The sequence below is a fragment of the Triticum dicoccoides genome, chromosome 4B (assembly GCF_002162155.2).
Source record: "Triticum dicoccoides isolate Atlit2015 ecotype Zavitan chromosome 4B, WEW_v2.0, whole genome shotgun sequence".
Lineage (NCBI taxonomy): Eukaryota > Viridiplantae > Streptophyta > Magnoliopsida > Poales > Poaceae > Triticum > Triticum dicoccoides.
In genome coordinates this window covers 342852336-342865136 of record NC_041387.1, presented here as the reverse complement: position 1 = coordinate 342865136, position 12801 = coordinate 342852336, and the positions used below count along the sequence as shown (strand labels likewise).

General features: G+C 38.3%; 1 protein-coding gene across 1 annotated transcript in view; it reads left to right on the top strand.

The window, feature by feature from the left end:
• The first annotated feature begins 413 nt into the window (after positions 1 to 413).
• The window catches only part of LOC119293615, a 30772-nt gene continuing 18384 nt past the window's right edge, over positions 414 to 12801 (top strand). Inside the window, exons 1-9 of the mRNA XM_037572022.1 lie at positions 414 to 608; positions 1568 to 2053; positions 2140 to 2286; positions 2368 to 2640; positions 8299 to 8431; positions 8513 to 8675; positions 8752 to 8880; positions 8965 to 9159; positions 9523 to 9645. Of these exons, the coding sequence (XP_037427919.1) occupies positions 1702 to 2053; positions 2140 to 2286; positions 2368 to 2640; positions 8299 to 8431; positions 8513 to 8675; positions 8752 to 8880; positions 8965 to 9159; positions 9523 to 9645 (1515 nt within the window). The 5' untranslated portion in view covers positions 414 to 608; positions 1568 to 1701. The remainder of the gene's footprint in view (positions 609 to 1567; positions 2054 to 2139; positions 2287 to 2367; positions 2641 to 8298; positions 8432 to 8512; positions 8676 to 8751; positions 8881 to 8964; positions 9160 to 9522; positions 9646 to 12801) is intronic.

The following is a 12801-nucleotide window of genomic DNA, read 5'->3' as shown; positions in this document are numbered from 1 at the left end:
AAGTAGACAATGGATGCATGATTTAAACCAATTGCATATCTACGTTTATGCTTATCACCGATGAACTTGATTATACTTCTAGCTACAGGCTCTTGTTTTTTCACCGCATAACTAAAAATCCCCGGCTCAGCTCCTTCCTTTTGCAATATTGTAAGGCGCTAACCTTGCTGGCTATTATTTGGGGCTTATTCTATAAATCGTGCGCTTCTTGCCTCACATCTAAAAATGTAGGGCTCATCACGCCTAGTTTACTGTCCTAGCTATTTTTTGCTGATGCCCTCCCGCATGCATGTGTTCTTGCTTCAATGGACACAAGAACCAAACAAGGAAACATGCTATATATGGATAATGCTAATTAATAGATGGTGTTGTTGTTTCTACTAAGCTTTTTCATTCAATTGTCGGATCCTCTCCCTGCCTCCACCGTCAGGCCTGCCGGCGGTTTGACGTCCACCGTGCTCGCACAAGGGAGTGGCAACGGGAATACCCATAGTGTCGGCCACATTTTGTCGACCTTCGTGTGAGGGAGGGGCGGCACTATACTTACATACATGCATGTAGATTTTCGTTACTGCCCATTGTTCCAACTTCCAAAATTAATTTGAGAGGTACTTTATCCCTTTCTCTTTCTCACTCCTCTATACTCTTTAGATTTGGATTCACTATTTTCCTGGTAAATTTGTACTCATGTATATGAGATATGGAAAACACAAAACCTATATTTATGAATGCACATGCTTATTCATACGTATATTCGTATAGGGTGTGCATGTGCATATAAAGATTAATAATAACCGGGCTGGCAACTACTCTAGAAATTTCATATCAAATCTTCCGCGTGACTTCTTTCAATGTTTCTAGACTACTTTTTTCTTATAATTCAGTTAGAAAACTAAAGTTTATTACGCCCTTCAAAAAATAAAAAATAAACATGTTTACTAACACAATAAATGAATGTTCTCTATAATAGATATCTTCCAGCGTAGAAGTCGCTTGTTTATGCACAGAAAAATTCCATCATTCATTTACTGGTTTTCCAAATTATAATTCACATGTTCACTTACCAATTTTTCTTAGCTCATTATTGGTTGTCAAGTAGATGGTTCTCTGAGATTTCCTTGTCTTTGACCTTGCAAATTCTCCGACAAACGCAGTTGTGCCTGCAACCCCGCGATAAAACACTAGATCCATGCATTTGTGTAATATATGCATATTTAATAGCATTCCCCTTCCAACAATAGGAGACATACATGCTCATCATTATTGTTATTCAATCAAATATTTCATAGTTTATTTTCCTGCAAAAATTATTTGTTTCTCCATGCATTATGCAAACCAAACAAGAAGCTTCTATGAAAGTGAAAGTGGCCTCATAAACTACCAAAAAGAAAGGAAGAAGTTTATCGATCTCATTCCAAAAATGAAAAAACTATGTACTCTATGAGCCTCTAATAGTAGGATACCACACATGCACATGCTTCCCAAACATGTCATTCTTGATCACGAATTTTATTCCAGGTTAGCCTTAGCCTCCACCACCCTTATGTATGTGTTCTTGTGCTTACAGATCAGGTCTACTAAATTTCATGTTTCTATTGCGTACATATGCTAGTTAATTGAAGGCCGACCAATTAGTTACCACGAACGAAGCTAGTATCATATATTCAAGCTTAGACAACTAGAAGTAAAGCAAATAGCACAATGGGTTCATGTGCTTCCAAGTCAGCTCTTGAGCATCGTCGGACGGAGAGGCACTACACAACAAGGAGGGGCAGAAGAGGGCGCAGCAATTCCCGGACAGTGATGCCGGATGGGCCCAAACCACGAATTGTGGATGCAAGAGGGCGCACCACTGACTTCTCGATGAGTGAGATAGTCCATGTTGAGTCAGCGCGCAAGTCGGATCATTCCAAGACGTTCCAACTCACCCAGATGGAGTGGCACCACAGCGAGCGAGATTCCAGTGGTTGCTGCAAAGAAGACGCCTGGTTCGACTCTGTTAGCATCCTTGACGACGATTCTGATGAGGAGGAATTCAAGAGCTTAGATGGAGGTATTTTCGCCCTTTAAATTCTACATGCCTTATTTTCTACTGTTTATTGATTGTTTTCCTTGGTCCATGTATGTCCCTTACTGCAGATTTTTCCGATGATGAAGAAGAAGATGAGGAGCAGAATAAGCGAGAGAAGGCATCACGTTTTGCTGATGCTCTCTCCCGCATCGTCGAATTATGGCGGGGTGTCCCCATGACATTGTCAATTGAACAATATCTGAAAAGAGATGATGGTATGTATGTAAGCGCCTAAAAGGAAGGTTGAAAACACCAGCACAAAGACTGCATTCTGACATGTGATCTCACATTTAAAGGTGGTGATGATCCTGCACATAGGAGCCAAAGCATGGAAATATGTGCCAACAAGTGTATGGCAAGTTCCAAGGAGAAAAATGATGTAGAGGACAAGAACGACAAGGATCCTAGCACCCCGTCTCGCATACACAAGCTGCTACATTCCATCAGTTTCAATGAAAAGATGCAACAACTCACCTGTGTCAGTCCGGCGAAGAGGAAGTCTACAGTTATACGGCTCTCCTATAGGAGGACACCATGCGACGAGGACTCCCAATGTGGTGGTGACATCGGTAAGCCACAATTCAGGCCCTCTCAATAGTTTGTTTTGAACCACATGGTCATGTCACTGATTTATATATAGAAACCACCTATTTATATGAATATAAAGTACAAAAATCTAAAATCTTTGAAAATGTTGTCTTTATGGTCTTAAACCACAACAGAAAGAAGGTACTCCGAGAAACACTTCATGTACTAATTCGAAGATCATTTCTTAACACAAAAGGGAATCTTATGCAACAGCAAGAGCTAGGATCATCACATGCACTGACCGACCTTTTAGCTATAGTGAGCTATAATATGTTACAGTGCTAATGTATGCTATTGTCCATGAAAATTTTCTTGTCCATGCCCTAGGCAGCATCCCGGGCTCCCTGGAGCCTAAAGTCGCACTACATAGTAACATATATAAGTAAAATACCTCGCAACAACTAGACACACCTGAGATATTGTCTAATCAGGAGAGACAATCTAATCTACTACAATAGCATCAGCAAATCAACACCATATATGTACATGCAGAAACCAAAAGGTAGGGTAAAAACCATGGGACGAAGCCACCAAAATCTTCTTCCACTGTTATATAATGTGGGATACAAGAAATGTACTATAGATAGCACTGGAGAATCTAATACATCAAAATTTCTCTATCTAGCATGACAACAACTTGATTTTAGATTGCTAGAACTCAGTACTAGTAAAATCAAACTAATGAGGGTGGAACAACCACTTGAAGGAGACAATATGGTGGATCTCATATTAATAACTTTGTGGAGAAACTCCCTTTACATGATGGAAATATCTTCCTTCAGTCTCCCTCTCATCCCCTTTCTCTCTTGGTTTCTTCTTCTCTTTCACCAGTAGGTGCCAACCTAAAGTTTGTCACACCTCCAAGTGTACTTGATGGGAGGATGTACATCCCCCTTTCTTGTGTGCAAACTCTGAAGTGATCCTAGGTATTAACCATACGGAGTAGTGGTCTTTTTGACAGGTTTGTGCTGCATCAAAAGATTGTGAATGGTCATATCCTCACAACCCACACGAGGAGGATCTCCCAACAAATCTCATGAGGGGGCATGGGCATGCCTATTACCTTTCGACATGCTTGTAAATTCTCATTTGGTAATATCTTGGTCATCCTATCTGAACCATTCTTGTCGGTATGGTTCTTGTAAAATTATAACAACTTGAAATTCGCAACATTATTGCTACATATGGAATCCAAGGGTACCTCACATCATTGTGCTCTTGCAAATACTAATACGCTTCGGTTTCTACAAAACAAAACACACTTCTCTTGCTTCATGCCAAGCTCTTGCAAAAATTTCTCATCCGCAACATTGTTTTACAAGCATCATCCTCATATTTGTACTAGGCATATAAAGTTCTTGCATAAACACACTTTTTTTGTAATTTTGATTGCCATGACACTGGTCCCCCTACACAAGTTGTTAGGTGTCCAAAGGTTGACCTGCTATGATCGATCTCACCACAACAATCTCCATATGTAATGGCTTGCAATCTAAGATCACGACTTCCAAAGCATAAACATGATGTAGAAGTTCCTTTGAGATACTCGAGAATCCACTTCACTGCTACCTAATGAGCTTTACATGATTTTTTTATGAACGGCTAACAAATTTAAAACCATAGGCAATATCAGGCCTAGTGCACGCCATGGCATACATCAAACGACCCACAACATACTGGTACACACTTAAATCATTTGTTTTTTCTTTTCATGCTTGTAGGTTATTGTTCAGCAGCCAAAATTTGATGGCCTACAAGTAGAGAGTTAAATGATTTTGCATACTTCATATTGCACATTTCAACTACCTTCGCAGTGTGTCTTTCTTGTGAGAGACAAAGCAGCTTCCCCGATCTATCATGGGAGATTCGCATGCCGACTATTTGCATGGTTGGTCCCAAATCCTTCATGACAGATGTTTTACTCAATGCCTTAGTAAGGAGAGCAATCATCTTGTGCGTTTTCGAACATATGTCATTAACATATAGCAAGATAATAATAAAATCAGCATGGACACACCTCTTAATGAAGACATAATGCCCAGGTGTGCTCTATGGTAACCAACGCCAGTCATAAAAGACTCAAACTTCTTGTACACAACGTGGAGCTTGCTTCAAGCCATAGAAGGTCTTTTTAATTCCACAAATAATGCTCCTTGCCCACAACTAAGAAACCCATTGACTTGTCCATATACAAGACCTCTATGCCATCATTTAAGAATGCTCCAAGGTGTCAGTCTCATATAGAAAATTTGTCTCGTCCTGCATGGCTTCCAACCATTCATTCTTGCGTCTATCAGCATTATCTCCTCATAGCATTAAGACTTACTTGGATTGTGTATCACCACATATAGATATGGTGGATACTTGCATGAAGGCACTTGATCTCTCCCCACTTCTTTTCTCCCGCACTCGTGATGAATCAGGTGAACTGTCATTAGCATCATCATTACCATCATTATCATGATTATTAGAGGCTCCTCATCACTTTGACATATACTGCCTTGGACAGTTGCATGTTCATTGTCTTTAGTGTCATCATCTCGTCCATGATCCCCATGCATGAGAAAAAGTGGAATTGGATCCATGTTAACCTAAGATGTGATGTCTTTGTCTTCTTTGGTTTCCCACTATCATATGTTGCTTCTCCAAATCTTTCTATTAGTTGGATCCCTCAAACTATAGCCATACTCCTCACTCGGCTAGCTGAGAAAGATGCATTACTTTGTCTTTCTATAAAGATTGAATCTCGCATCCATTGGTATGAGCACAAATGCATTGCAACCAAAGACCTTCTAGTGATTGTGAGATACCTCCTTCCCTGGCCAAATGTTTAAGGAATATCACCAACAAGAGGAACTAAGTAACATAGGTCAACCATATAAAATTCATGAATCCTTCAGTGTAAAATGTATTAGGTAGTTTAGCATAAGAGATTGTAAGTATGACTCTTTCTGTGAGTTGCCTATTCACTCTTTTTAAAGACCATTGACATAAGATGCCTTTGGTAGACTCTCCTCAAGCATGATGCCATACTTTTATGGTACCTTTCTAAAGGGACTTCATTTCAACACAATTGTATGGTATCACACGTTGTAGCATCTTGTGAGTTTCACTTTCCACTTTGGTAGGGAAATCCTTGAAGATTCTAGCACCCTATGATTGTTTTCAACACAAAATAAAAACTTTTCAAGAACGGTCGACAATGAAATTCAAAAAGATATTTCTCCATTAATGGATTTTTAGTCGTGGAGCAAACATGCACGATATCAAGAACATTCTCGCATGGTTGAGTGATTGTAACTATGCAAGCCTATGTTGTTTTCCAGTAACACAATTGTAAAGAGAGTTCATGCCATTCTCACTCATAAGACCAAGCTTGTTGCACCAAAAATCAATTGAGATTTGTTTCTCGGCAATGTTCAACACTTATATAGACAACTTGGTTTTATTCTTATAGAGAAAACCTTGCCACTTCCTTCAACAATAATCAAAGAGCCTTGGGTGAGCTTCCATTATCCTTCACCAAAATAACTAGGATGTTTGATATAACGAAGCTTGACCACTAATAACAAATTTAGACTTATATTGGGAACTTGCCTAGCATCAGTGTTCACCAACATGCAAGATTTCTATTCCTCAATGCATATAGAGACCTTGCCAATAGCTTTCGGTGAACTACTATTTCCCATACTCACTTTTTTGTAGCGTATGTTGTCTAGGATGTGTATTACTCATTTTATATGTAATGTGGGAGGACACACTTACATAGCCAAACTCATTGCAATATCATGAACATCACTATAGAATTATTCATCTTTAGTGACTAAGTAGTCTTCAACTTATGAAGTCATGGATGAACTGTTCCCAACATTTTTCTCAATTTTGTTTTTATATTTACCCTTGACAAGATCTCTTTTGTATTTCGAGCACTCGCACATAATACGTCTCGATGTGCCACAATTAAAGCAAGTCATTTCTTTTATCTATTTAGACTTTCATCTCCATCTAGATTTATCTCTAGCTTACTGAACTCTTGTGTGACTGCATCCATGATTCTAATTCTTCCCATCAGTTTCATGCACATACACATCAAAAGAAGCATTGTCATTCTCACCCTTTTTCTTCTTTCTAGTATCTGCATTTAGCATATTGTTCTTCACCATCTCCAAAGTGAGCTTACAATCTGGACCTGGATATTTTAGGATGCAAAAAAGCATGATCCAAATATTAAGGATGGAACCAATTAGCAACAATACTCACACCTCATCCTCAAAGTGGATCTTCCACATTGAATGTTGATTTATAAGGCCTTAGGAGGCATTCAGGTGTGCAATCACATTGTCCCATCTCAGTACCCAAACTTAACAAGTATTTTGATCACCGAAGCTCTGTACATTTATGTCTTCCTCTCATATATGGCCTCTAAACTCTGGCACATCTCATACACATTTTTTTGATTTTCAACATGGTGGAATAATGGTGGTTAATGTGCGATCAATTCATACCAATTGCCTTTCTATGCATCACTCTCCATTCCTCTTATGTGACATTGTTGTGTATTTTATCTTTACAATTGGCTCCTTGTAGAAGGATGTCTTTCATCATAGGATTTCATAGAGATAAATGGGAAGAAGCAAGTTTTATCATGCCACTTGGTGTGGCGCCTTCTTCCATAGAAATTGCGAGCAAGCTCTTCGAGTACAATCAAACAACTGGGATTAGCAATCTTGCTAGTATACCTCAATCGGAATTAGCACCCACATATGATCTAAACCTATAGTGGAAACAAAGCAATCTTGCACCACTTCTTGTACTAATTCAAGGATATGAGGAAATAACTCTCACAACAGACCAAACACACCACAAACATTGATTTGGGTGAGCACCAATCTTAACTACAATAGTAATGTTAACACACTGACACCAAATTTTTGCATGGTAAACCCACAAGTTGTGGTAAAATCCACAATCCAAAGCGACCCAAACTATTTCCACTATTATCAAATGTGATATACAACACTTTCTTCTCCAGGTTGCACTACATGTTCTTATACATGAATATATTTGGTTCTTTGATGACAACAACAAGATGAGGGACTATGAGAGTTACAGATGGAACATCTAACCAAACAACATGGATATACAACTTGAAAGCGATAAGGTGGTAGATCTATTTTTCACAACTTTGGGGAGGAACTTTCTTTGCTTGATGGGAAGATCTTCCTGCAATCTTCATGTTCTTCGCATACTCTCTTGGTTTTATATTTTACTTCATCAATGGAGGCTAACCTAAAATTCATCACACCTCTTCATAAACTATTGTATAGGAGGTTGCAAATCACCCTCCCTTGATGTTCAAAATCCAAAATGACCATTGGTCATAACCCTAAATGGTAGTGGGATCTTGCACAAGTTTTGGCAGCCTACAAAAGGCTTTAAATGTTAATTTCCTCATATCTCATATGAGGATGATATCCTAGTAGAAACTATAAGGTAACATAATAGATAAAGGAACAACTCCAGGCAACCACATCAGGCTAGACATTCTCAATTCATTTTTTTACATAAATAATTGATGGTAAAATTCCTATCTTTGCACCATACGAAGATGCATGAACCTAACAATGTAAATAATGTAGGTGAATCAAAGAAATATGTCATCCGACCCAAGGGAGGGATGACGATCCCATCTGGAGGGGAAAAGCCCACACCCGGAAGATGGTCACGGATTGATCCATCCATCTTCAAACTAAGGAGTGAAACATTCCTCAGGCATGAAACACTGTAGAGAAAAATCTAGTTGATAAAGGGGATGACCATACCTAACCTCTAATTTTAGTTTCTATTTTTCAGAGATAAGAAAAAATGTCCAGCTCCGAACTATGCGGCATACTACCCTATAGGCGTTGACTTGTTTGCGAGCCCCAAGAAGGTTTCGCACATTGCCGAACACATTGATCTTCCACAGTTCAAACCACACCACAAGCTCCCGTCACTGTTGATTGTCAACATCCAGGTATATCTAGTAGGCATACATAGTTTGTCATCTTTGCTGCTCCGATTTTCATTTCCGTCTTTTCCTAAAATCACAGATGCCTACCTATCCTGCTGCTATGTTCCTTGGGGACAGCGATGGAGAAGGGTTCAGCCTTTGTTTATACTTCAGACTCTCTGAGTACTTTGACAAGGAGGTTTCAGAGCATTTCAAGGAATCCATCGTGGTGAGTGCCTTCTCAAGTCAACATACTAATGTTGTAATATTATAACTTCTTTCCAATGAGTTGTATTAATGTTTCTTCTGGCAGAGATTTCTTGAGGATGAATGTGAGAAGGTGAAAGGTTTTGCATCAGAATCTACAATGGCATATAGAGATCGGTTGAAAATCATGGCTGGATTGGTTAACCCAGATGATCTTCAGTTGAGTTCCACAGAGAAAAAGCTTGTGCAAGCATACAACGAGAAGCCAGTCCTTTCCCGCCCTCAACATAGTTTTTATGAGGTTAAGAAATGATTTAGTTTTCATATATTATTGAATGGACACGATTAAATATTGTAAATATTGTGTGTATTTGTTTTTGTGTGTTTTCAGGCCAAGAAAATAAAAAAACATGTCAAAACTAATAAATTAGTTGATAACACAGTAGACCTTCAAATATGCTTTATAGATAGTAACTTTCCTCTTTAAATTTCTTAATTAAACATAACCATACAATTATAAATAAATAAATTGTATAAACATTGTCAAGTGGATCAAAACCATTTCATTGTTCTCTACATTGTTTCAATGTTTGTTAATATAATAATAAATTTGGCATTATACTAGTCTACATGAAATTAAGTGTTTTATCTGTTACATAACTAGGGTGAGAACTACTTTGAGGTAGATCTTGATATACACCGGTTTAGCTACATCGCAAGGAGGGGATTGGATTCATTTAGGGAACGCCTGAAGAGTGGCATCCTTGATTTGGGTTTGACAATTCAGGTAAGTTGGTTTTTCCATTTGTAATTACTCCATTTGCTTCAAAATGCATGTCATTTTAATTGACATATACTACAAGTTGCAACTTATATATATTCATAATAGTCGGAAAATAAAGTCCAACCACACACCTTTAGGAGTTCATCGTTTTAGAAGCGGTTAGTATTGATTAGAGATTTCACACCTTTTAGAACTTTTATTGTTGTATTTCACGAATAGGCAAACAAGTTGGTATCTTTCCATTTGTAGAGAGGGAGAGAGTAGAAGAACACCATGAGGCATGTAAATGTCAAGATGCAGTGCGTATTGGTGGGGATATGTAGCTCTAGCGAGCACTCAAGTTGAATGTCTAGGGCTAAATTTCAGGCAAGACACTGACCATGCTAGTTGCACCAATACACAAATAGAGACGAGCTTTGTCATGGATGATCAAAGTGAGTAGGAAGATGGAAGGCTTCTCAGATTCGAATATGGATGCATTGCAATCTATGCAAATCCACCGTGCTATTAGGATCACCAAGGAGGAGAGCCCCATGTGGTGGCTAGCCGAGGACGTGTCGAAGTTCATAGTCCACTAGTCAATGAACTCTTAGCTATTTTCAGGGGGCTCCTAGTTTAGCGGCACAAAGACAACACATTTTACCATACTTGGTGCGAGAACATGCACCCTCTACTATAGAACAAAAGAGCAGTGACCGGCCAAATCGTATCATCACTAACAGGAGTGAAATGTTTGTAGTTCGGGTCAGTGATGACATTGCAATCATTGACGGGCCAGGTGGCTTATTAGTGATGATGAATACTAGAGATTGGCTAGCCTGTCAATGCTAAGTATCCCAATGGCAGCAAGCAGTGGCATATCACTGCCAACCTCTATGTGGAGGCTGACCAATGATGTCAAATTCTGGCTGACAGTTTTCAGCTGCAGTGCTAGCATTCCGGTAGGACTACCGCGGTGTTCCTCAGCTACATAAAAACACAAATCATAACATCAAGTACAAATCACATATATAAAATCTTTTATGTTGTATACAAATAGTTTCATATCATGATAATCACATTGGTAGTTTTTCACTTAGACGATTTTGTATCCTTTGTTTGCAACTTCTTGGTAGATTTATGATGTTGCATTCAATATCTGGACTATTGAAGGAATTAACGTATGTTGAATTTCAATAGCCAGATATCGACGCTCGTGGTAAAGCATGCTAAAAATATTTTGGAAAAATCACTATATATATATATGTGTGTGTGTGTGTGTGTGTGTGTGTGTGTGTGTGTGTGTGTGAATTAAGTAGAGCGATATAGTGTGTAATAAATATGTCATTGTCTTGCTAACAGTTGTCGTTTCAAATAAATAGTTGGCGCAGTTGTACCAGGTAATCTTGCAAAGAATCAATCTTTTTGTACAATGCGACAGAAATTGAGAAAGGTCAGTGGCCAGACATTTCGGTTGCACTGTACAGAGCACTCTTTAAATTAAAGTGATCTGTATAATAAATAGAAGGGTCACAATAGCAACATGGTGAATGATGTCTCCTTGTTTGAAAAAAAGCCAAATTATACTTAGCTAAACACAAATAGAAGACAACACTAATTATTTTTCAAGTAGTCTACCTAAGGAACCGAGTGATAAACTCTACGTAGAGAAATATAATCTCCTTCCCATGGCTTCTCCAAGAAGCAGGTGGCTGGCACAAAATAGAGCAGGCCATGTTGGCTTCATTAATGTTCTTCATAGGACAAAACCAACAATATGATCTTTTTGTGCACTGCAATAGAAACAACGATATCTGTTCAAGAAGGAGTCCACATGAGATGATAGGGAATAAGGTCATAATGAATATCCTTAACAGTATATACAAACATGCCGAGAGGATAGGCTAAAATTCTAATGCAGCCATAGGAACATACATATATTTTCAAACTCTTAGCACAACAACAATTGAACATGTAGTACCATGACATAGCAATCAGAACATTCTTCTTTTGTAACTTTTAGAACAATGACATTATTATATTGAAACTGCAACATGCTTATTTTTGTAATTGTTAGTAGTTTTACATTATAGCATAGTGATAGAGGCGAAGGTCTCCTAATGTTTTGATAAGAGGTAGCTCTCGTTTTTTATGGAAGTCAACTTTGACGATCAGACTATGAACGTGTGAAGACGTCGCGCCTTAGCAATTGCTAAACTAGTTCTGAGGGTTTATTGACCATGGCGAAGTATAATCAACCTGACCATGAGGTCTATTTCCTGCACACAAACGAAGAACAAGCAAGAAACTCAAATTGCAATATGGATATTCCGAATTTAAGAGGAAAGCTTTATAGAACCAAGTGGGTTTTGGTGATGTTTTAATCTGGTCGTTAAATACAAACGAACGAAGCGAGTTGCAACTATGGCGAACTTTAAATCTAAACAAAACCCAACACTAAAATGACACCCTAAGTGTTGTATTTATAGTGAGACAGAGGTGAATTCCGTCCACCCTTTTTAAGGTGGGACTAAATTCTATCCTAAGTCATTTTGCTGCTTATTACAGACTTTGGAAAGTGCCTGTTAAATCTATTTCAAAATTAAATGGGCTTGGCCAAAAAATAATGTGGTGTGGCACCTAAAATAAACTAAGAATGAATATTTTTGAAAGTCCGTCTTGTACATTTTGTCCATGTATTTTTATGTCATCATTGTGGCTTCAAAGTGCTGAAAACTCCACTGGAAACTCCATTCTTGTTCCCTTTGCGCCTGCCTTCATCTCGACACTTGATCGTACTCCAGTGTTCATCCTTCTTGTCCATTCTAGGGCCTTCGTTCGTAAACAAAACAAACTTATCCAATTTAGGCAACATCATATTCTTATGAACATTAGAATAATTACTAAGAAACAAAAGTACTTGGTATTTTAATTGGTATGCACGAACACTAGTAATAGCTCCAACAGGGGTAGTAGCAGGGGCTGTGGGTGTAACTTTGGTAGTGATGTCCCCATCACATAGAAATTGCAACCCAATATTTTTTCAACTCTCACCATATACAATTTAACATGTGCATTGCCATTCAGTGATATAGCAGAATGACAATTTATCATACTGTTACCACGGTAATATGATGTATAGCACAATTCATATTAGAAACAATATATTCGCAGAAAATA